The 26094-nt window shown below is 43.8% G+C and overlaps 1 protein-coding gene across 14 annotated transcripts in view; it reads right to left on the bottom strand.

The window, feature by feature from the left end:
* LOC105026045 (LIM and calponin homology domains-containing protein 1) overlaps positions 1-26094 on the bottom strand; it is a 101447-nt gene that overhangs the window by 2070 nt on the left and 73283 nt on the right. For 2 of the 14 annotated variants that reach the window (XM_020045212.3, XM_020045214.3), the window contains exons 8-28: positions 21769-22060; positions 17476-17787; positions 14427-14816; positions 12842-12880; positions 11773-11899; positions 11509-11669; positions 10634-11114; positions 9127-9465; positions 8825-8939; positions 8402-8526; positions 7714-7819; positions 7418-7498; positions 6825-6856; positions 6012-6134; positions 4526-4618; positions 3721-3885; positions 3390-3487; positions 2893-3054; positions 2255-2338; positions 1848-1956; positions 241-343 (exon numbers count right to left, since the gene is read on the bottom strand). In XM_020045212.3, coding sequence (XP_019900771.2) covers positions 241-343; positions 1848-1956; positions 2255-2338; positions 2893-3054; positions 3390-3487; positions 3721-3885; positions 4526-4618; positions 6012-6134; positions 6825-6856; positions 7418-7498; positions 7714-7819; positions 8402-8526; positions 8825-8939; positions 9127-9465; positions 10634-11114; positions 11509-11669; positions 11773-11899; positions 12842-12880; positions 14427-14816; positions 17476-17787; positions 21769-22060 — 3537 coding nt within the window. Of the gene's footprint in view, positions 1-240; positions 344-1847; positions 1957-2254; positions 2339-2882; positions 3055-3389; positions 3488-3720; positions 3886-4525; positions 4619-6011; positions 6135-6824; positions 6857-7417; positions 7499-7713; positions 7820-8401; positions 8527-8824; positions 8940-9126; positions 9466-10633; positions 11115-11508; positions 11670-11772; positions 11900-12841; positions 12881-14426; positions 14820-17475; positions 17788-21768; positions 22061-26094 lie in introns of those variants that run through there. The other 12 variants (XM_034291614.1, XM_020045216.3, XM_020045213.3 and 9 more) reach the window with 12 other exon arrangements.

The following is a 26094-nucleotide window of genomic DNA, read 5'->3' as shown; positions in this document are numbered from 1 at the left end:
GTACAGCAACATTAAAGGCCACCTTATGATTTCTTAATAGGTCATTTAATTGTCACATATTTACTCTGACTCTTACATCAGCAAAAGGAAAACACTGAGAAGTAGAATGGATTAATCAGTGGATGATGTGGCAATTCACTGAGGAAAAGCAATGGAGACAAAGTTGTATAAGTGTCTAAGTTTGACAGAGTGCGTAGGCCAGTATGTGTGTGTGCAGGTGTACGTGTGTTTGTGACTCACAACGAGAGCGAATGTAGCATTGGTGGCAGTTGAGAAGGCCATTCCGGATCCTTACGTCTGTCCCTGTACTAGTATCGCCCAGCTGGCCTTTACAGACGCCACACTGTAAGGGAAACACAGGGGCAAGAAAAGAAAATATATATGTCCAGCACACATTCTTATAGAGTAGAGACATACACACAAACAAACACTGCTCAAAATACTTTAGGGAAAACGTGATAGTCACAGTATAACACCAAGTCAATGAAACTTCAGGGATCTCAATCTGTCCAGTTAGGAAGTATAAGCGATTGTGAATCAGTGCAAACAAATTTGACAACAGGTGCACTGGAGAGATAATTGCTCTCTTCATATCTTCCTGAATGATTCTTGTCGAGTTTTTCGTATTGCTAGTGTCCTTGTCACTACTGGTAACATGAGGTGGTACCTGCAGGCCATTCAGGTTGCACAGGTAGTCCAGCTCCTCCAGGATAGCACATCCATACATGCCATCGCAAGGTTTGCTGTGTCTCCCAGTACAGTCTCAAGAGCATGAAGGAGATACCAGCAGATGGGCTGTTACACGAGGAGAGCTGGACAGGGCCGTAAAAGGGCATCAACCCAGCAGCAGGACCGGAATCTGCCCCTTTGTGTGAGGAGGAACAGGAGAAGCACTACCAGAGCCCTACAGAATGACCTCCAGTGGGCTACTGGTGTGCACTGGGTTGCACAGACCTCCACGTGCTAGCCAACGGTACCCTGACTGCTGATAGGTACCGTGGTGAAATCCTCAGTCAGACCTCACTCTGGTGCAGTGGGCCCTAGGTTTCTCCTGGTGCAGGACAATGCCCAGCATTGTGTCCTAGGGGGAGGTCCCCCAGGACACCATCCACCGTCTCATCAGGAGCATGCCCAGACCTTCTCGGGGGTGCATACAGGCACTTGGGGGCCAAACACACTACTGAGTCACATGATGAGTTGTCGTGATGAAATTTACGCAAGTCGGAACAGCCTGTGATTTCAATTGTTTACTTTGATTTTCGGTGCAAGTTTGAATCCAGCCCTCAATCGGTTGGTGAGTTTGGTTTCCATTGACGGTAGTTATGTAATTTTGTTACACTATGTTAATATATTTCCTTCATCGAGACCTGACGTCTGATTTAAGTGTTCACTTAATTCTTCTGAGCAGTGTATATTAAAACCAGGGTGAGAGAGGGACAGTGAGTAAGGGAGCGAGCCAGAGAGCGAGAGAAAGTGGGAGAGTGTAAGGCACGAAGAGAGCACAAAAGAAAAACAGGCTTCGTTTTAAAAAGAAAAGGCCTTATTTCTTTCAACCCTTCCACTGATCTGAGAAATGTTCATCAGGAAGGATCAGATGGGTTTAAGCAAATGGGCAATTCTCTGCCTTCGCTTTCTGTTTGGCCAGGTAGATCTTTGTCATACTGCTTACACCTATATGGTGTGACTGTATTCAAGGTCCTCATGCAGTACATTTGTCAGGACCCTGTGGCTAATTGCTGCGGATAGGGCATTGCTCAGAGTTGGGACGATAAAACCAAAATGATGGACCCAACAGTAATGTGTTACAGGGTCTGAAACCTAAAGCCGATACCGCGAGGAACACTGACCTTAAAGCACTGGATGTGGAAGTAAAGGCTGAGGGTCTCAATGATCATGGCCGCCCCTTTTCCCAGAGGGTTACCACAACTGGAGCACAGCTTCTTACCACTCACCGACCTGCAGAGTGAGAAACCATCCGGGTTACCGCAGTTTGACTGCTTTGCTGCACAAACGGAATGACCGCAGTTTCATAATGCTGTAGACAGTGGCAAAAGACCACCCTGGGCCATTAGATCAGTTTGCAATTCCAGAAATGTCATCTACTGAACCAACAAGATTTCACAGAGACAAATGCAAGAAAAGTTGTACTTTGGGCAAGTTCAATATCCTTAGATATTGGCAGAAGCAGCGGTGAGGTGTCTCAAAGGAGATGAAGTTGGCGCCCTCTAGTGTAAAACGTGTGCATACAAAATACCTGTTTGGAGATGGAGGCATGTCGGATGGGGATGTGGTGGGTGACTTTGATGGACTGGCTGCCATGGTTTCAATGGAGCCACACCTAGAGGTGAAGAGCAACATGCAACATGATGGCCTGCCTAGCGACATGGGCATGACTGACCCCTTTAGTTCAAATTGGACCAATCCAAACTAGCAGAGCTGAACCATATCAAGGTCCTACGGGTGACAAAAAGATCAGTGTTGCCAATATTTGACAGTACAGTGGGCAATAAAGCGGCCTTTAAATATACCTACTAGTGGTGGTATGTCTACCAATACGCCTATTCCCTCTCTTGCAAAACAAATAAAACCCCTTTTTTAAATCATGCACTTCTCTGTGAATTATGCTAAAACAAAACTCAATTATCATTACTCTATAAAGCCTTATCATGCAGGGAGCCAGGAACATGTACAGTACCACAAGGCCACCTACTGGCCATCTGGGTAAAAGGCATGCCTATCAAACTAAAGACGGAAGTCGTGGAGCATTAAAACAACACCAATAAAAAGAAATCTGCGGTAATACAGTGAATATTAGCTTGTGACTTCTTAAAGACACATGCCCAGTCACACACCCTACGCCCCCCCCCCACTCCACTCCGTACCCACACAGACCTCCTGTCCCGAGAGGCTGTCTGCTGACTGGGTCTGGTGCAGTCCAACAGCATCTCCGGTTGTGGTTTCTTGTTGGGCAGAACCGTATTGGGAGACACTCTTTGGCCATTCTGAATACTGGGCGTCAGCTTGTCTGACCGACTGCTATTTTGGCTGATAGAGCTGTGGAAGATTGATTGATGTACGAGGGTAAAAGACAATCATGTTGTTATAAGCCATGGTGCGCGCGCGCAAGCACGCACGCACACACACACACACACACACATTTTCCTATCAAGACAGGGACCTGGCAATTTTATACCATTAAAAATAACAAATGTCACCTAACCCTTAATCTTAACCTTAACCTAACCTCATTATCCCTAAGCCTAATTCTAACCCTTACAACAATTCTAAACCTAATCCTAAACTTAACGTCCTCACTTAATATGATTTTCCTTGTTTCTGATTGAGGACCGAATAATAAAACAGGAACACACACAAACATAGAGACTGACCTGACTGCTGTTTTCATGCTGTCGTCTCTGGACGCCGTGCTGATGTCACTACTCCTGTCATTGTCTCGTTGTTTCCATTCCACACTCTCTGAGCTCCCCTGGCAGTTCATTAAAGAGAGATGTTACAACCACCTGAAAGCCCAAAATGTTTACGCTTGGCATACACATTCAGACAGTTCACAACTTCATAGGATTAGTGGAGTCAACAGCATCTTGTGCACAGAGTATAACGTCTTTTAACCTTGTCAAGTTATGACGTTTAGTGTAACCAAAAATCACAACCACTGTCAAATAAAATTCAAAATGGACCCAGAGGAATGTCTCGTCTTACCCCCTGTCTCTCCAGCAGCTCCTGCTTGCGTTCCCAGTCGGCCAGCGACCGGACGATGGTATCCTGGGGGTCCATGGACAAGGGGGCTTCTCCCCGGATGGGCGAGGGCAGGGCGGATGAGTGTGGGGTCAGGGGCGTCACAGTCTCCTCTAATATCCTACGCTCCTGTGGAGGAAGGAATGTAGGAAAGAGTCATTGTGGGGAAAACATAGGACGACACCGATAGGACAGAAGTATTTATTCAGTTAGCTTTCACTTTAAGCACACACACAAACACACATACACACACAACCCTTCCACAGTAGTAACAAAAAACCTGCTTGCATCAAGAAAATCAGTCTGTCAATGGGCTGAGAAAACGCTGCGGTATAAGAAGACAGACATTTCTGAAAACAAACCACCACAGTCTAACTCAGGCACCACTTAATTCTCAGAATAAGAACATAGATTTTGAAAATCTGGAAACAAGAATAACAGGCTCTTTCAGATTTGTTATTGGTGAATTAGAATATGTAGCTTTTATAAAATGTGTTGCTTTTGTTACAAGCAACATTTTCGAAATTCATCGGCAGATTTATTTTAGAATTTCAAGATCTTCAAGAATTTTTTTAAACTTTTTTTTTTTGAAGTGAGATCTTAAACATTACTCACATTCCAAATCCTCTTTTTCCATACCCTAAAAAACGGAACCCTAAATCAGCACTAATAATATTATAATCTTATATAGGAGGAGATTTTGGGCCCAATTCAGAATAATTACATTACAGGCACACACCTTAACACCAACACACACCCAAACACACACCTCCTCATGGTACCTCCGCTCCTCCTCTTCTACCTCCCTCTGTGCCTTCTCCCATTCCTGTTTCAGCTTCTCCTGCTCCCTCCGGTACTTCTCCTGTTGCCATGGCAACCACACACATCAGACAATGACCAAAGAGTACATTAGATGTCAGACAGACTGACAAATGGATAGAAAGAAAGAAAAATCTATGTCTTGTACTGGGCCATAAGGCAAATTTAGATTTGCCGGTTTATGTCGGAGTCATATCACTAACTACCTGAAATGACTTATCAATGCTCCTGTGGCTCTTCAGCCGAATGTGGCAACCAACGAAGGACTAGGATTTGAATTCCAAATAATCTGCCGATCTTTGGTCCTCTTTTGGGATTATGGCGTGACCTATTTATCTGTCGCATTGTATATAAAAAAAATCCTTAATGGAAGACTCAACTTCAGACTCCTTTCGACCAAAGAAATCACCCAAACATCAGTGATTAATTTTTTTAGGTGTCCTATCATTTCACGTCAGATTTTAACCCAAAACAAAACTTGAGTCAGGCAAACTCTTTGCGAGGCACCATTCAGAAGCATACGGCAGGCAACTGTACGGCATGCATGATGGGAGGAGGAAGAATTGAGAAAAGACAAACAGCGGCCAACCAAAGCAACGCAACACACACACACACCATGCACAGAAGGAATAGGGATGCAAAGCCTCAGCCAAGCAAACCCGAGTGGACTTCAATAGCTGAAAAATAAGCCCCTTGTCTGTCGAGACCTAATTATAGTTAGGATGTGGGGAGGAAGGCAATTATACTCTGCAGTATCAAGACACACCCTTTGATGAGTAGGTAGAAGAAGAGAGTGAGTCTGATTGTTGGGTTCTGGAGGTGAGTGAGATAGGCAGGGCATGCCAAAGTGCACAGCTTGTTTTGATACAATACTTCCACAGTGTGGCCATTGTGTGCATAGCCGTTAGTAGCAGATAAGTGGTGGACTTAAGGCTGCAATATAACAGAAAATAAGCAGCAGCTTTGGGTTAGTGTAACAGGAGCTGTGGGTCATAGAAAACAGTAAGCTATTTTCGGCCTAGCTTTTCAACTAACCCACTGGCCTAGGTTTTGTGGATTAGCATGCTAACCCAGGCCTGGGTTGTGTAAATGTCCACGCTAACCCATGCTTAGTTTAGGTTAGTGTATTTTTAGCATCATGCCAACTAAGGCCTAGCTGTTTGGCATGCTAAGAAAGGCCATGTTTGTGTTATATTTCAAGCAGCATGGTGACTTAGGCCTAGCTTTTGCATTCATGTTTTTAGCAGCATGCTAACTGAAGCCTAGACTTAGCATGCTAAGTCCTGCATAGATTTTCTAAAAATACAGTATCTTTTAGCAGCATTCTAATTCAGGCCATGCTTAAAGCCTTTAGCATGCTAAGTCAGGCCTAGCTTTTGTTAATGTGTATTTAGCAGCATGGCGAATGTCTCTTTAGTAGCTTTAACTCAGGCTACCTGAAGCATGCGCTCCTGCTCTTGCTGCCACCTTTTCTGACGCTTTCGTTCCTCATCTGGGTCCCAAGACCAGCGGTCACCCCGCTTAGCCTGGGTCACTATCGGGGATGACACCTGAGTGACCTGATAAGGCCCATCCGGGGTTCTCACACACACACACACACACGAATGCATGCACATTGCCCACATCCGTACAAACAACATTTGTGCACACAAACACGCATACAAACGCCAACCCACACACACGAAAAACAAAAGTACACACACATCCATAAGAAAGGAAGAAAGGAGACAGACGGTTGATCTACCACAGCACTATTTCCATGCTAGCAAAAGACGTCCTACTAAAGAGAGAGAAAGGAGAGAGAGAAATGAGGGGATGAAGAGAAAAGGTGAAAAGCAATGCTGGGAGGGCAGTACATCATCCTCATTTGATAGGTTGAGCCAAAAGAAATGAATGACCAATCAATCATCAGGGATAGGGAGGACCCTAAATATTAATGAAAAACAATTGAAGGACTGCTTGGTGGGCACAAAACAGCAGAGAAAAATGGCTGGAAATAAAGTGAATCGTGAAAGCTGCAAACGGAATTTGTCCAATCGCAAACATATTCATTTTTCAGTAAATGTTGTTACTGTGTTCATTACTAAAACAACCCAGGAGTGTCTGTTACCGATGCATTAAATGATGTCCAATTATTGTTTGGATGCATTGACACTATTTTCGAACGTCTTGGCTCAACCAGATGAGAAACAGTAAAAACCCTTTTAGATGTCCACCAGGAAAGACTGGAGAAACTGAAATCTACTTACCGCTACTTTACCAAGCTCTTTCTCTGCCCCCTCTGTCAAGTGGAAACAGAGTTCAAATGTAGTCAGTTAGAAAGCAAACATCTTTCAAACACAATAACTAACGCAGTAGTTCGGTTACTACAAGCACATGGAAAAAGACAAAGTAATGCCTGGTGAAAGAATGAAAAGAAAGGGGACAAATCAAGGTGATTAGATAATGAAGACAGAGTAGCTGAGAAGCTACTAGCCAGGTGGTGTGTTTCACTTACTGACTGGCTAACAATTCCAGTTTCCGTTTCATAGATGGCGGGTGCGGAAGTGCTACATTTAACAACGCTGTAACCCTTCGTGTGAAGTGGCTTTCCTCTCTATGTTTTAACACTATAGTAACATGTGCAACAATGTTGTATTGACACAGCGTTATTGGACAATGGCAGTATAATGTCAAATAGAATGGGACCCAGGGGACTGGAATGATAATGACAAGTGAGGAAAAGGGGTTCCCAGTGCTGTCGGCCAGCCCCTGGAGAAGCCCTGGGGAAACCCTGCGCACACTCAGCACATGAACCCGGAAGGGACTGCAGACAAGCTCGACCAGTCAGCGAGCGGTTTACCTGACGGGGTGAAGAACTCTCGACGTCGGCCTAACCTAGGATTGCCGGGTTCTAGCGGATAACTGGCAATGTCAGTCAGCTCTGCGGCACCGGCAAAAAGGGAGGAAGAGGAGGACGAAGGGCATAAGGGTGAGAACAGGAGGGGACAGATGGAGGGATTGAAAGCAAAAAGAACGGTCGGAGAGGCAAAGGAAAAAAAGCCCAGCAGAGCTCAAAGGGCTGTGTGAAATAACGGCTAAAGAGGCCAAAGGCAGGGCGACCTTCCTTATGTTCTTAAGAATACAGCTGTTCCTTACCCGTTGTGGGCGCTTCACATCGGAGTGTGTTTCCGACAGGTCCTGGATCAGCCAAGGCGGCAACTTCCTCTGGTCTCTGAGAAGACGCCAGGCTGGGCTGTCTGACCTGAGATCAGGACAAGGGAACTTACAAACAAATCGATGCAAATGTGACAGGGTCATTCTTGAAATTCCCCCAGAAGGTAGATTCTACACAGCTGACATGAAATGAAATACAGTTGTATTGATCATGTACTTTCTAAACTTTCAGACAATGCTACTAATCCTGATAAAAAAAATACAATAAGGTTCACTCTGACTGAATCTCCAAACATTTCAGTAATTTAAACAGAATGACTTACACTAGTATACACAAGGGTATACATTCATTATTTTCCCAGACTGGCTAGACACTGGAATTGAACCCAAAACCCTGCTCTTGATGAGTGAGCTACACAGTACTATACACAGTAAAGAACCATATCAAATAAACTGTGGGTATGAACTCAGCCCACTACTCTTTCAGCATAAGACTCTCCTCCAGCCTTCCCCATTTTCCTGTTTAATAAAGCATATAAAATGCCTTAAATTGATCTAACCATCAAAAAGGTTACATCCCAGCGGATACGGTTTCCCCTTAAGAAGATGCACAAAAGATGGGATATTAAGAGTTTATATGGGCCACTGACTTATTGGCAAGGAATCTCACCTGTGCATTCATCAGTGCTGCTTGCTGCTTTGTGGGTTCTGATTGGACGAGAGGTGGGGTGTCAGGTCTGGCTTCTTTGGCATTCATACACACCTCTGTTTGTCCCTTGGAATCTTGTTGAGACACTGAAAAACAACACAGACACATTATAGCTCATAATCACAGGGCCCAGACAGTGAGTCCTGAAACGTTAACCATGGGAAGACAAAATTAATTCATATTTAGGTGTAGTTCATCTTTACAGTGAGCATCAAATCCCATGGACAATGAGCATGAAAATATTAGCATGCAAATAACATAGAATGCTGGGATGATTTAATGGGTTATGACAAACAAAAAAATACAACTGGCCACCAGTAGGTGTCAGGCTTGAACAATGGTGATCATTGGTGATCCCTTGGTACACAATGCACAGGGACAGACCTGTAGCTGGAGAAGGCTTTGCTGCGGCCTCTGCTGTGTTCGGCTCCTCCTCCTCCAGTGTCCCTGCAGCAGACATCCCTCCCGCATCCACCATGCCCCCTGCACTCTGTAGCTCCTGCAGGGAAACACACAAAGATGATTCTACATCCTCATGACTTGACTGGGATGGTCTCATCTATCAGATGTCAGTTTTTTTGAGACACAAGTCAAAGGCATCCTTGCCTATTGAGGGCCGTGGTTCAACAGTGCCTATATCTGTCACAAAAACAAAGTGGGCTTGGCAGCATGCGTGGGAGGCTCACCACGGGAAGGGAGGTGGGTCGGCTCGGCGGGGCAGACTCCCATGTTTTACTCTCCTGGGCGACACCTTCCCCTGACACAGAAGAAGGTGGGACCATGGTGCTTGTGCTTGAACCAACCTCCGCGTCCACTGGAATGGCTGGTGATTGGCTCGCCCTGGGGGATGGGCTCTGTGCGGGTTGGGGAGTTGCCGCACGCGGGGGCGTGTCAAATGGGTCAAAGGAGGCTGTCGGTGTGTCGGGGCAAGGGTAGAATCGTAGCGGGGAGGTCCTCCCCTCGCTCTCTGGAGTGGTGACCTCGTCATTCCCTGTTTCGCCATTCACTCGTAGCAAGCCGTCGACCTGAGTGCACACGGGGGAGGCGTTGAGCTTAGGGAACAAGTATGTGGATGCGAATACATACAACGTAAACATACACACACCGCGGATAGAAGCATTTCAACAGTGATTACATTTTAGAGAGCCTGTCACTGTGTGCTCAACAAACATCAATCAGGCAGCACTTTAACAATGGTCAGCTGGACTGAAACATCCCAATTACCACATCCCACAGCGACGACCGACCGAGGACGACACCAGACAGTTCAACTGTGGACCATCCAGACCGGATGTTGTCCCCATTTTGGAAATAAAACGACTAACTCATTCACGTCTCCTCAGGCCTGTTCGCTACTCCGCTAGCCACTGATAACGCGCCGGAACCGAATGAAAGGCTTCAATGTATGTGTGAGGAGAGCAGAGCTCAAACTCCAGACGCAAATGAGGGACTGTTGAATGGAGGGGGGACTTGGGGTGTCCCCCCCCCGTCTCACTCTCCTCATGCTGTGTGGCCTTCTTTGTATGCCCGGAGCCCCACTTCACATTGAGAGGGCCTACTTGTCAACTTCTTAAGTCAATACAGAACAGAGCCCCTCATTCAGATGGAGGCTCCACCCGGTTTCGAAGAAGACATTCCAACCGCAAAAGTGGAAAGACGCGTCGCTTCCAGTTACGTTTCGGACATAATTGACCGAAACGTGTTATCTTCCTTTGGAACAGGCCCATTTGGCGAATGCCTACAAGGATGAAAATGAACACTCCGTCGCGCTAAATCGAGTTGTTGCAACTGAGAAAAAAGGAAAAAAAGAAAGGGATTTTCTGAAGACATGACACCCAGTCTCCATGGTTTCTGTCTGCTATTCTAATGTAAATGTCAGGGCTCCATTTACACAAGACATTTCAGTGGCCTTAACAGACTAGGGCTGAATGAAATGTTCAAACTAGACACCAGTATCTAAGTATCTTTTAGTAACTTAACACATATCTTAGTATCTGTTAGTAACCTAATGCTTATCTTACTTTCTGTTAGTTTCTCAACCCTTATTTGGAGCTGTCCTGCTTTGCTATGGAATAGCCAAAAAAAAACAAGGCCCATTATAAATCCCGGTTAACGCACCAAGTTACAGTAAATGATACTAGAGACAACACATTTGTAAAGCAATGATTTATTAGCTTGCATTTTTAGCCTCACCTTGCCAGGCCGGGCTGGGGCCTGGGTCTGCATTCCCTTGGGTTGGATGTAAGGCTTGGGCGTCAGCAAAGGCACCGACTTGGTCGAAACCCCCCGGGCTGTGGGGTTCGGTTCGGGCGTGCGTGACCGTATCTGGGGCCGATGCGACTGACCCTGGGGGAACCCCAGCACCCTGGCCTCAACAGTGGCGGTGAACTTGGGCGCGGGGAGCGACTGCTGCCTCAGGTACTTCATGGGGCCATTCGGATCGTCTTCTGGGGATGCGGGCGTCGGAGGGCAGGAGGTCGGAGTTAGGGGAAGACGCGTGGCGGCAGAAGGGTCATCGGACACGCTCCGGTCCAGCAGTTTGGGAAGCTGCAGACGTTCCAGCACTGCCTCGCTGATGGTGAAGCGTTGGGCGTAGCGATGGAGCACCGCAGCCGCCTCCTCCGGGGTGCGGGCTGACCGGTAGGCCTCGCGGAGCTCATTCTCACGCCGCTCCCTAGAGGGAGGAGGGGGGGTAGGGTGGGACACGGACCATGTGACCGATGACAAAGGCATTACTGGGGGAAATCTTATTGAGTCTTGCGATTGGCCGGGATGAGTCTAAAACAACAGGTCGCGATTGGCCGGGATGAGTCTAAAACAACAGGTCGCGATTGGCCAGGAAGAGTCTAAAAGAACAGGTCATGATAGGCCGTGATGAGTCTAAAAGAACAGGTCATGATAGGCCGTGATGAGTCTAAAACAACTCAGTGGCCTGTTTATAAGGTGTACCACCCTATTCACAATAAGTAATGTCAACAGGGGAACCTAACAAACCGGCTACTGTAAACGGAGACAACCAAAAATGAAAACCAGAAGGGCATAAAATTGAGGACGGCACTGTGACCTACTTCTCCTCCACAATCTCCCTGTAGGTCTTGATGCTCTTCCTCCTCTGAGAAGTGGCCCCACCATCGCCAGTCATCAGCTTCTCCATCATCTTCCTCTCCTCTTCCTTCTTGATGAGGTCCTGGGAGACGCTTCTCCTGCGACTCTTCCAGCGGGCCAGATCCTAACGCACAGACACAACGATGTAGACATCTGTGTGCTACTTTACCAGCGTGCACGTGCACAAGTGTGTGTGTGTGACGGTTTTTGATTATGCGTGTGCTTACATCCTGCCAGTGGTCCTCTTCCTCCTTCAGCATGTTGTACTGGTTGTGCATGAGCTCGTGGCGAGCCTGGCTGTGCGCTGGCAGAATGGCGTCCTCCTCGCAGCGCATGTCAATCATACTCACACTCCTGAGAAATCAGAACGAAAAAAAGGACAGAGGGAGAAGGGAAGACGAGTTAGAATGGGACAATTAGAGATTCCAAAAATATACATATTGGGATTTTTATAAAAAAATTAAAAATGGTTTAGTGTTTTTTAGAGCACTGGAGTTGCTAGGTAGCAGTTCATACTGGAAAAGGGTTTGGGGTCAAACCGACATGTGTTTTGACTGTTAACAGATACAACTTCTAAAGGCACCGAAAATATTAATGAACAAAACATGAGGAAACAATGTTATTCTGTCAGTACACCTCAATGCACAACAAATACGATAATAATCAGCTATCATTTTTTGTCAAAGTTTGTCAAAGTTTAGTCAAAGTTTGTCTAGTACCATTTTTGGAGAACCATGCAAAACAACATCCACCAGAGTCAAGATAATGTCAATGCAAAGATTAAAAAAACAAGAAGATCTCACACGGTGTGCGAGTGAATGAAACATGCATCACAGGGGTGAACTCTTCACCAGAGGGTGATCAAAGTCCATCCCATCCTAAACGAGTCTCTGGAAGGTGAGAGGAGACAAACGGGCGAGGCCAGACGGTGGGGTTCATCTTAGTCAGCACCCTTGCGGGTTAGGGGTCATGCGGTTTAGTCTTGGCGTTTGCTTCAGAGTGTTCGGGAGAGTGACGCGCAGCACATGCACAGAGCTGAAGCTGGTTACGGAACGCAAGCGTCTAAATTAGAAGTCTGCAGCTAGTCTCTCCCAACCTATGGTAAATCTGAAAGGGACGGTGTGGCTAGAATACGGTTGACAGCCAGAGCTCTCCACCGTATTGCCTTCAACCCTCTGCTCCTCACAGATCTACTAGAAAGATCTACTAGGGACCCAGGGTTCTTTTGCACACTTGGCAGGTGAGAGCTTAGCAGGACAGGGCTGTGCGTCCGACTGGGAGCAAAGAACCACTTACTCTGAGCCGTCTGACACACTAGCAGCTCTGTGACTGAATCTACAGAGGCAGAGACATAGGGAAAGAGCACAAACACTCATGAACAAACACACATCTAGCACAACAACGCAACCCGCAAAGAAATTAGCGCATGATGCAATCCATACACATAAGAATAGTACAAAACATAGGTGACCGGTTAGTGTGTCTAAAACACCTGCAGGCTTTTAATATAGGCAGTGTGAGGTCTTTTGTTATTCTAATATCCTGTCATTAAAAGGCATAGACATGGGTTTGTGGTTGTTTCGCGTACAGATCCAAATTCATCCAAACGGTGTCTGTTTGAACACAGGGTGGCACTCTCACCAAAAACCGTCAGATCTGGATTCTGGGAGGGAAACAACCCACTGGACTGACTGCAACGTAGGCCTCGACAGCGCTTCGTGTGGTTCAGATGGAAAGGCTCTCATGACGCAGTCTAAAGCAAAAATATCAATAAAAGCATGTATGCTTTTATTAGCCCGCTCATAACCCCTTTTGAAAGCTGGGGCTCCTCATCTTTCGTGACCACAATACCAAAATTATAGGTTCGGGTTAACCATGCTTGGGTTTTAGCGTATTGGGGGGCTCTTAAAGCTGCCTTCCCAATGTTGCGAGTGTGTGAGGGAGCGTGTGGCTTCTGGTCCTTTTACGACTGGCCACAAGAGGAGACCCAGTGATGAGAGGTCTTACAAAATGGAGAGCAAATAAATTTTTTGACAAGCTGCCTGTATTTGTTGTATATTTTTCATATCTGCCATTGAGACAAAAGGCTGTACTTTATTTCCAATTCCAATGTATTCTTGTAATATATCAATGATATATGTAATATATCATGCACAGCCTAATATATTCAACTGTTAAGTGCAACATTCCTTGGCCAAAGCAAACAATAAATAAATAAATACAATATAAATCTGCGTCGATTGTGTTTCGGAAAAGCTCAAACGGTTAAAGTCATCATGCAAGGTTATTCTCATCAATGACAAATCACCAGCTGTGTTCAAGAGGATCAGTAAAATGCAAAGAGCTGTTGAATGACTGATCTACAAACTCCCTTTCATTATGCATAACAATCCGTTGTTATTTGTAGGTCAGTCAGTCCCAATTGACCAATGATGTATTGTGGTTTGGATCCTTTCAAACACGGCCTCTGTCATAATTCTCACATGCAACACCAAACCAAGAAATCTAAAAAATAAAGGGAAGAATTAGTTTCCATGCTTCCACCGTAATGAATTTCCCTGAAAATGTTGTCTCTCCCTTATATCCGCCTTGGGTTCAAGCAACTCATAATAAATCACCCGCCCTCTTGCGAAAGGTCATGCAATCTTCATTTGTGCCATCCAGAACTTTGCATTGCTTTTCAAGGTCACAGCCACATGCTTATGACCCAGGATTTATAAATGTCTCTTGAGAGATATGATGGGTAATGTCGTTCCCTATATGTGATATGTGTAGGAAGAAACCCAATAAGTTGTGGCTGCTTAGGTAGGATACTCTTCTCTTAGCCCACTGAGCATTTCATATGGGTCACCCAATTGCAGTCAATGGACGACAGGCTCACGTTGGTGGATGGTTGTCTGCAAGCCAAGATGGACGTCTCGCCACCGGCGGTTTGTTGCACTTGCGATCTTCGACCTCGGACCTTTCTGTGCGACCCTGGCAGGCGACCGTCAGTGTTGTGGTCGCCACGGCTACAGGAACGGGAAGGAACTGGCTCGGGCTGGCGGTGCCGCTGTTATCCTTCCTTCCTGTGTCTGTCCTCAAGGATAGGGTCATCCCCTTCTTCTTTGGCCCCGCCTCCCCGCAGTAGACCACAGGAAGGGGAGGTAACTTCCTGCTAGTGCCCGGGCTTGGGCTGAGGGGACTCGTCACAACAATGGAGGTCGTCATAGAGCTGGTCGTCAAGGACGATGGGCGGTACAGCTCCTCAGAGCATGAGCGGGCAGGGCTACTGCTGAGAGAGTGGTGGGGTTAGCAGTGACCAAGTTTGTAACATCAAGACCGCGGGTCATTGCCCGGGAAGGGTTTGTTAATGAGGGTGGGCGAATTGTTTCAAACACAGTTACAGAACCATAATCAAAAGCACACGCAGAAGTATCCCATTTTAAAAACTAAATTCAATACTGTTTACATGATTCATGCAACTAAAATACATATTCTCCCAAACCCTATTACATATTGCTTGGAAAGGTACAGACAATGATTCATTATGTAGGCCACTAAGAATATAAACACCTCCTCTGTCATTGAATACGAAGAATATACAAATCCTCTTCCAATCAGAGTATGTGCCATTTAGAATATTTCAGACAGTGAAGACCATATCTTTTCCCAGTTGTGGTAGACAGTCAGGGCGGTAAGAACCCTAATTTCCTACTTCCAGATGGTGTTATCACATGTTCCCTGAGTGATGGTTTACTTTAATTTCCTGGGCATGTGAAATATTATTTAACAGTTCGGGCTAGCGAGACCATAACAATATTTGTTGTGTGTGCCCAGACTGACTTGCTCTGGATATGATAGTATGACAGATTACCGAAATGTAGCTGTCAACAACTGAAGCCAAGACTTTCCAAAGACCACATAGCGTGAGGAATTAATGCTGGGAAAAAACACAACAAAACGTCAGTACGAGTTGCTACAGGATGGAAGCCGATGACAACTTTTTCACGACCACATAGGTCGACCACAAACATTGCAAACAGCAAGACTTTCTGGCGATCACCCAAGCCTCTGGGGATTTCACATGTAGCGAGAGTTAGCTGCTGCTGTGTCCAACACCAACAAAGCACTGTGCCACAACACAGCTCGTCTGGAAAGCTCCGTACTTCCTGGAATTGGAATAGAGTTCTCTATATATTGGACTATATTTCACCTCGACTAGTTCCTGATGAAAAATTGTGCACTATCCACTGAGATTGAGGAAGTAGACTTTGAACATGCTGGAACCTGCCGTGTACATGGGTATAATCAGAGTAGGGCTGCACGATATATCGTTTCAGCATCGACATTGCCAAGTACGCATCCGCAATAGTCACATCGCGATTTTTGTAAGGTAAACATATATCAGTCTACAATATAGATTTATTTCAAATGGAAAACTAGCATTATATCTGTCTGTTATAAGGTAATTTACTCTGATTTATGGGTTATTGGATACACAGTTAATTCTAATAATTATTGTTTTAAAAATGGAGTTTGTTGCTGCACTTGGTTGACATGTAGGCTCTGCTTGCGCGCAACGCAATGATGAGCGAGGAACAGGCAAAAAAGGCAGATATTGAGAATTTGGTTCCAAAAAGAAATGCATCATCAATTATATGGAATTATTTCAGCTACAGACAGGATGATGTTGACCAAAAACAGGTACTTTGTTGAGAGTGCCTTGCAATTGTTGCCACAACATGAAGCAACACGACCAATTTGTTTAATCATTTAAGGCGGCACCACAAATATTCATATGATGAGTGCAAAGCATCTCAATGTCGTCCAAAGCAAAAACACCATATAAGAAAGGTTCCAAACGGCAGAGAAAAAACACAGATTCAATAACATTTCACATTGCCAAAGAGGGTTTTAAAAACATGATCCGTTTGCTTGACAAGCCTTGTAATGTAATGCCATCACGTAACTATTTTTCTCAAGTTGCCATCCCAGAGCTGTATGAAAAATGCAAGACAAATTGAAACAGAGCTGTCACAAGTGGAATATTCTACAGCTACAACAGACTTCTGGTCCAGCTGGACCGCGGAGCCCTACATAAGTCTGACAATACACTTTTCCCCAGAGGATCATACAAGTGAGAACATTGCAACAGGGATGAGAGAAGCTTTAGCTGATTGAGGCCTAGGTGAGAGTCGTCTAGTCAGTATAACAACAGACAATGTCACGAACATGGTGAAGGCTGGCGCCCTGAACAAGTGGACCAGATTGCAGTGCTCTGGCCACAGACTGCATCTGTATGCCCAATTGCACATTTTATTTTACTACTGTTGCTATTGCTATACTATTACATATTATTACCTAGCAACCTATTCTGAGATATAAAAACATTCATAAAATTGTAATTGTAGAGGATGGGTACAGGCTGTCAGGTTGTCAGGTTGATAGCCAAAGCTCTTTCTGAAGACATCCTCTGTTTTTTCATATCACAATATATAATCGCAGAAAAACTAAATATTGCAATGTCAGTTATTTCCAATATAGTGTAACCTTAAATCAGAGTCTTTAGATATCATCAGGGCCAGAGAGAGGCTGCAATAGTCACGGAGTGGATCCAAATCCCAAAAGACACCAAATGAGCACCGACCGTCTTGCCTGTGTCGAAAAATAACAGGCAAAGTTAAGCTCTTGTGAAATGGTTCACTCAATCCCTCTGAGATAGCGTTAGCAGTTGTGGGTAATGGGTTATGTTTGGGTCGTAGGAAGCTTGGTCTTAACGAACCATAAGCATTTTTAAGGAAATACTTTTGTCCGGGCATTGTTTGATTAACCGGTTAAGGTATAGGTGTTAAGGTGGCTGCTACCTTGTACCTCGTCTGGGGTGTTGGGGTGAGGGTCCAGGTTTTAGGGGTTAGGCTGTAGAGGTTAAGGCATTCAGTTATTGGCACCTTTGCTGAGCGGTCACTTTGAGGTTCAAATCAGTCTCTCCGTGTGTGAGTGACGGGGACTGTGAGCGCAGAGGTGGGGCGTAGAGGCGGCATTCAAACTCCTCCTCCCTCCCATTCCTCTCCTGTCTCCAGGGGCAGGCAGAGATCATTCCCCCCTCCTCTTTCCTGTCCTCCGTGTATTCCTTCCCGTTCCGTCTTTCTTCCGACCGATTCTGTGGTTGGGGAAGGGGCTGGGATTGGGGCTCGGGGGGTCGGGGTACTATAGGAGCTATAACTCGGGGTACCTCTAGGGTGGGGACTTGGACAGTTGGACTGTTTGACAAGTGCGCAAACACACACACACACACACACAGAACAAGCAACAGGTTGCAGAACACAATGCAGTACAAAACATAGCCACAAGACATAAACAGGTGGAGAACATAGCGACCACGACAGACCAGTGGAAACAGGCGGAAAGGGACAAGGAGGAAGTGCACGGGAAAAGAAGAAAATTGCGCGTTATAACTATGCGGCCGGGAACATACTCAGAGTACATGAACGGAGTAAGCGAAAATACCAACACGTTGAACGAAGGGCAATGCACTGGTCAGTCGAGGAGCGACGATCTGGGTAAGAAGCTCAGGCTAATTTTATGATCTCAGCCCAGCATGCTAATGCACCGATAAATATACACCGTGGCAAAAAGACCTGGACGCACGCATAAACCCTCACCGTATTCAAATAGGTATTCCGACAGGCGGATCTGTGCATACATGCATAGCCACCAGTGCACTTGATCAGAGACATGCGTTACTGCCCTTTACTAACAGGTTTAACCCTTTTCAATTCCAGCCTAATATTGGGAGACACAGTTTGCAAAGCTGTATTTCTTTCAGGATGATTCCAGTTGGAACATCCATGTCAAGGCCTGGACGTGCGCATCCGTGTCAGTTGTTTGTAGGTGTTACGGTAAACGTCTGAGTGAAACTGATGAGTTTCATTTCAAATTAAGCCATGTCAACAAGGTCAGATGCAGTGGTCAAGTTGGCAGGCGACATGGTTAGTGTAACACACACACACACACACAAGCTCGATTGCAGCCATCATGATGCTCTCCAGACACATCGCTAAGTTCATGTCTGTGGGACTGATCACCTCCCTCCGGATCTCTGATTTCCTGACAGGTCGCCCTCAGGTGGCGAGGATAGGCAACAACATCTGACACACGGACCCTCACCCGCCACTAGGGTCCCTCAGGGATGTGTGCTTAGTCCCCACGGGATGTGACTCCTTTGTCACATACGACCACGTGGCAGAGCACGACTCAAGTTCGACTCAAGTAAATTGACGACAGGACGGTGTTAGGGGTGACGTTGAACCGGTTACTGGGTGTTTTCTGTTGTTTTTCTTTTAAATATTTACATTTTGTTTTTTTAATTCTGCAAAGGAAAGGGGCATTTAAGTGAGCATTCTGTTGTTCATCCACATTTGTTAATGAAGCATGTGACAAATAAAATGGGAAAAACAATGAAAACTACAGAAATTTAACAACACATCGTGGCCCTTCAATGACACTCAATGCAATTCAATCTCTGATCACAGCAAACACAGAAATACAATTTATATATTGCTACCATTGTCAACTTCCATAGCTGGCACAATGTTCTGAGAACCAAATGTTTCTTAGAGGTCTTTAAGAGAATGGTTAACCTTCCTGCAACATTCTCAGAATGGGGCCCACATTTATCTCAGAATTGTTTGGCTTTGCAATAATCAGCACACTTTACAATTTGTCAAAAAATTTTAAGTTACTTTACTTTCTTGGTATGTCACCATAAGATTTCTTAAAAGTTAAATCATGGTTACATTTCACCAACTTTTTCCAGTGGTTACTTCAATACTCCAACATAATGTTAACTATATGTTTCTTCATGGTTCTATTTGAAGTATGCTTGCAACATTTTCTGTGTACATTAAGAAAAAGATATCCAGCAAATATTTAAATACTTTGTTTCGGATTTCTTTTTAAGTAATGTTCTGGAAATGTAATTTTCAGCCACAAGAAAACATTACTTAAGTTTAGAGAATGTTCAAAGAATGCCATTTAAAAACAAATACATTCCGTTCTCAACATCAACAAAAACGACCGTCTTGTTAAGTGTGTTCACATGTGTTGACTGCGCCCATAATTAGCCCCACCTGATCCTAAGGAATGCTTGTTTGATTTCAAATGGGGTCTGTTTTGAATTGACTAAAATGAATAGCTTTGTAAGTGTACACAAACTTTGCATGCTAGCTTTATCCTGGTGGTGCACTAATTCCATATCCAGAAAAATAGATTATAGATCCCCAATGCCTGTGTCACATAGCAAATGTGTTTGTATGACTGTTGACTATGGAAATGAATGTGTCCTAGTTGTGCTTGGAGTTAAGAAAAGTTGACCCCAAAAAAGCTAGTTGTAGTATTGAAAGATATTTTTAAAAAAAAGGCTTTAAAGAACTCCAACCATAATTTCCATTCTCAGAGTGTTAATAAAACCTCTCAGGAAACCCAGTTTAAAATGTGCAGAATGTAAGAAAAATGTGAGTTTTACCAGTCAGGAAACTACAGTCAATTTGAAAGGAAAAAACTTATGTCAGCAAGCAAATGCTTTTATATTCTGCGTATTATGGTAATTAGTGCAATCATTTTCACACTTTTCCAACCTTGCTCCGGTGAAAAATCCAACACACAACCTTGGCACTGAAAACATCCAGCTCTATCAGTTACTTGAAAAACAAATCAGCTATGTGGTTCGAGCAAATTATAATTTGGCTGACTGATCAATTTGTGCAACTCTTATTTATGTTAGACATTATTTTTTGGGTGGGGCGGTTTATACAGCCAGTTTGTTAAGCTAATCATTTACAATTATATTGTTTGCACTTGTGTAACTGTAAACGTGTGTGACCTGGAAGTCAGTTAAATAATTTAATTGTAAAATGTTCAGGCTTGCCGTCCATCTAAAAATACCATTCTCTATAAAACTGTAATTATATGATTCAGATTTTCTCTGTTCACTTTGATTGTCCAGCCGAAAAGCATTATGGGCAATATGGTCATTCTACATATACAGCATTTAGATTGTGACAACATGGTACCCTGGTGATACAAGAAATTCCATTGCACAAAACAAACACACACAGACACAAGTAACTATGAAAAATGCAGTGGAATATAAAGTTGACAGCTCCATAAAAAAGAGACGACGCGCCTCCTTTGAGCTATAAATATTGATGATTGGCAATGGAGAATCTTCTGCAGCAAAGAGGATGAGTATTTATTAATTAAGATAAATGGATGAGCCATATTTTAGTTTTACTCAAACCCCAGTAGACTGTTTGATCGGTTGCCACCAACACTTCAACCAGGTTTTACAGTATAGTAGCCAAAGTCAGTCCCACATTTTAACAGTTGCCTGCATAATAAAAGTCTGCAAAAGTCGGCATGTTCCTGGCTTTTCTCTCAGTGTTTCAGCCAATCAAAACACACATCTGGTCTCCATCAGGCCCACCCTTAATGACACCACTGTCCCAAAAAAACACAGTATTTTTCCTATTCTTATACATATATGCACATTCCAAATCAGACATGATATTCACAGTCTCCTTAGTGCATTGGCAAAATGACAATATCTTGGGGTAGCTGTTTTTAAAAAGTGCTGCATCAGGTCTAGTGAAAAAACAACATATTATTGCTACGCAGAGCAGTCCTTCCATGACTTTACAGGTTTGTTTTGTCACGGAAAGATTAGGTTTTGGGCTAATGTTTGGATTTTGATTAGGCTTGTACTATCACCATCATTAGGCTTATAAAGTTAGGCTTATGCTATAAGAAGGAATCTGACAGTAAATCATATTTTGGAGAACCGTGATACCTTTAGTGAACAATACAAGCATAAAAGTTATATTCTCAATATATGGCAAATGCTTAATACCAACATATGTGATGGCCCCCTACTGCTATTTAAATATTCTTCTGTTTATTGGATTGGCTCTGTCAAAGCAGATGATACACATGTACATTGATATTAGCAAGTATGCAATTTTTCCTGAAGAAAAAAACCCTGTATGATTCCAGATGACACCACTGCTGCGTTTGGAAATGTGTTCTGAAAAAAGATTATTGAAATTAGGATGCCAATGTAAATGCAGCCTACGGCTATGATTCATACTGGCATCTCAACTGCAATCCAACATACTTGTGAACATTGGAGAAAGACCAGACTCAATCTATTACCTCTAATTTACAGCAGCGGGGCCAATGCTCACCTAAATGGTTTCTCGCCCCCTATGGGTGAGGTGGCGGTACTCCAGCTCTTGCGGCTGCCTCCGCCCCCTCCGCTAGCCTCTTCCCGGCCCTCTCGGTCACCCCTCTTGCGTCGCAGAGGTGTGGGCACATAGCCACTGGCATTGCTCTTGTTGGGCAGGTACTGGTTGAAGGGCACTAGCACTCGGGGCTCGCTGACAGATGTCCGCCGTGCCAGCATGTCGTCCTTGCGTATGTCTGGCAGCTTCCTGCCCCCGTGGGGTCCAGCGTCGGACTCCGAGTCGCTGCCACGACCTGGTGGAAGCGAGAGAGATATGGAGAGACTTTGATTTGCTTCAAAACACCATAGTAACCTGTGAAACATTGCTTCCCTCCTGAGAGGGAGCGAGAAAGAGAAGAGTGAATGACAGTAAGGGGGATATAACATGGTTAGTTGAAAGAAAAGTGTCAAAAGCTGACCACGGATCATAAGACCAAAGAGAGATATAATTGATCAGCATTTTTTAATCAAACATCAGTGTTTAAATAATATGTCTCAAATGACATGTTCATGTTTGCATTTCAACAAAGCGATCCAACCACTGACATCTTATACTGGATAAACATTACTTATAAGTGGTCTATAAGAAAAGCTGGAGAAAAAAAAAAAGGTAGGTCTATAGTACTGTATATCCTAAAGTAAATCGACAGCTAACCCTAACCCTAACTCCAGGATCATCTCAGACTGAGTAACTCCAGGATCATCTCAGACTGTGCCTTTAAGAGCTCTAAGTCTGAAATAGCCACAGAAATTAGTTTGAATAAAAACCAGTACATTCAGGAGTCCCCAGGGGCCTGGCCTAGATGATCATGTGACTTGTCCGCCTGCCAATTAAGTATCTCTTTCACTACCTATGCAACCTTTTATGGACTACATTGGATACTACACCTTTGACTTTGCCAACCATAAATAAACCCCAAATAGTTGGAACACATGTTGAAAGGGCATCAGACAGAACATAAAATATCAATCACTTTCAAGAGATACTTTTTTGTCAACCTTAAAGGCATTAATTCAGAACGTGTGGTTGAGATGAATGCAGTGGTGGTGCCCGGCTGTGAATTGATCCACATTTTTCAACACACCGTCAGATTTTTTTGTCAGCAGGAACACCTGGTTGTGCAGAAGCTCATCACTTATCTGCCCCCCTCTTCACCACATAAATTCCTTCCTGAGATGTTTACCACCAGAGTCTTTGTCTTGCCAAAAACTGAGTACCATATGTGGGAATAGGTCAAGGACTTAATCTTATTTGTTGGTTACACAGCTCAGAGTCTTCCAGAGAAAAGCAGGTCACAAGGATGGCTTCCCAAACAGGACTCTATTCTCCCCACTGTACGTAGTGCACCTGCTGTGATCAGCGCATTGGATCACATTAGATGGCAAATTGACTCAAGATGCGTTGGTCTTCCACCGGTCATCCATGAAAAATGAACTCAGCAACATGGATGTATAGCTGTGTGGGCACACTAAAATCAACACTATAAAAGGTGTGTAGTAACTTAAACTTGTTGTTATGAAGAAATACCTTGACGCTATGAATGTTAAGTTCCATACGTTTCCAAAATGTTATATATCGTCTGTTCAGTGTTGTAGCACTGGTGCATCAGCCCTGAACTAACCACAGTACAAGTGGAAGGACTGTACTGTATATTTTAGTTATTCAAACGTAGCCCACTACAGTACATGATGACAAAGTGGTGAAAAGGTGACAAAAGAGAGGTAGATAAAGAAGAGGAGTGGAATAGGGCTAGAGTAGGACTAGAAGATAACTACAATAGGACTAAAACAAAGCCAAAATTTGCACTAAAATAGGGCTAGAGTAGGGCTAGGCTCTTTCTATCAGTACAAAGATGTCTATTCATCATATGTGTGTTGAGAATTCCCATTATTCCCCAAACAACAAAGTGCTGTCCAAATCCAATTTCTTTTAAAATTAAATTCCCATGTATCCTCTAATTATTTCTGGAATGAACCTGAGTGAACTTTCAGGGAGAGTTTGAAAGCTGCATGGCAGTAGCAGCACCAGAAAAACCTGGTCCTGTTTTGGTATTGCTATTTTGTATAAACAGTCATATAGGAGAGCTCTTGTTCTTGCTATATCAAACTAAGTAGCATTGGCTCTGGTCTGACAGTCTATTCTTTTTCAGAGTGAGTGTTTTTGCAGCCTTGACAAGAGCCCAGTGACAAGAGGGACAACTCTTGTATAAAACTGGTATTTTAAAGTGCTTTGGAAAGTATTCCCTTTCTCCAGATATTGTTGTGAAATAAAAAGTAAGCCCCCCCCAAACACATACACACTAATCACATTACTCAAAAGGCACCGATGTGGTGGAACGACCCGAATGGCAAAACAAACATCAAACTTTCACACAGACATAACCCTTTTCCTTTGCACTTCCTTCCAAACAATAACCCACCCTCGCCCTAGAAAGGAAGTTGTGTTGAATATTGTTCTCAGGATCTCAGCCCAAAAAGTTTCATGAGAGTCCATTTAAAGAGATTGCTTTGCAATGTACTATGTGGTATAACCTAACATCATTCTATGGAAACTTATGGCTAGCATAAAACTTATGTAGTTAGTGTCTTCAGTGCAATGCGTCCACTTTAACAGGACCAGTTTTCTGACATTAAACTTTTCTCCTGGATTCATATGTAACATGCTAACATTGCGATGCATTCGAGTACGCACCTTTGAACCTATATGCAGTTTTAATCCCCTGGCTATTTCTTGTCTGGTGAAGTAATTACATGTGCTGGTAATGTAAAACAAAAGTTACCCTTGCCTCAACATACAGATACGTTTGAAATAATTAACTCAATACATAAAGCATGCAGACAAGAGGTTTAGTAGTTGTTTGACCAAAGAAACGTGATCTAAGCAACTTTGAACATGGTGTGGTTGTTGGTCCCTTTTCAAAAAGATTACAATCAATTAAAAATACTGCAAGTATATTATAAGATTTGACTAGCCAAGCCAACGATATCCAACAGCCTAGTGGCCTGAATGTTTCTCATATAACTTCTCTCATATTTGAACACAACCAGTCATGATGTTTGCATCTGAATGGCAATCACTTTGTGAGGGACTGTTAAGTTATGCACACGTTTCACCAATTAATTAGTTCTGGCAGACAGCACACCACTGCAAATTGATTAATAGAAAACAGACATTGTTTAAAAAAATAAGTCTAACGATATTAGCAGCTAGGTACTGTATATTATTTGGCCAAACATATGGCCTTGTTGTGTAAGTGCAGTCTCTGTCTATATTCTACTTTGGCAATTTTTAAGTATCCTTGTTTTTACTGCAATGCAATTTCGAGACATATCCTACTTCCCGTTTTTTTGGTCTTTCAAATTCATTGTTTTTCAGTATTCCAGCTGATTTTCAATGGAATATCTATCTAGACATACAGAGGCCCAATATCAGCAACCATCACTTCTGTGTTCCAATGGTGTTTGCTAATCCAAGTATATAATAATACATAATTATGAATATAAAAGGCTAACTTTTTTGCAATTATGTTAGCACAAGTAAAAACTGTGGGAAGCCCCAGTGCACAACTGAGCAAGAAGACAAATACATTAGAGTGTCTAGTTTGAGAAACAGATGCCTCACAGGTCCTCAACTGGCAGCTTCATTAAATAGTTCCCGCAAAACACCAGTCTCAACATCAACAGTGAAGAGACGACAGTAAAAAGTTAAAACCCTACCATGAAAAGAAGAACCCAGATATAAACAAGATCCAGAACTACTGCAGCCTTCTCTGGGCCTGAGCTCATTTAAGATGGATTGAGGCGAAGTGGAAAACTGTCCTGTGGTCTGACCAATCAAAATGTGAAATTATTTTTGGGAATCATGGACGCCGCGTCCTCTGGACTAAAGAGGATAGGGACCATCCGGCTTGTCCACATTTTACTTTCAAAACCACACCAATTGGTCTCCTCAGTTCCCAAACGCTAACAGAGTATTGTTAAAATAAGAGGTGATGGAACACAGTGCTCCTTTCCCAATAATAATTTTAAAATGGGCATGTATATATACAATCGGTCTGACAATGTGAGTGAACCCTCTTTCAGTGTGGTTGCAGTTTGTTGGCGTCCCTTTTGGTTTGGTTGGCTCTGTCTGGGGTCCAGTGTCTCTGGAACCCCCTGTCCCAGCCTACGAAATGTTAGGATTCAGGCTTGGGGATTAGGGAATATAAGATTTTGAATGTGAATCATTTCAGTAATGCACAAGTGTTGTGTGCTTGCATTAGCGGTGAATAAATGAGATGGTAAGAGG

This window comes from Esox lucius, chromosome 4 (assembly GCF_011004845.1).
Source record: "Esox lucius isolate fEsoLuc1 chromosome 4, fEsoLuc1.pri, whole genome shotgun sequence".
Taxonomy (NCBI): Eukaryota; Metazoa; Chordata; class Actinopteri; order Esociformes; family Esocidae; genus Esox; species Esox lucius.
The sequence above is the reverse complement of the archived record's forward strand: the minus strand, read 5'-3'. Positions and strand labels throughout refer to the sequence as shown.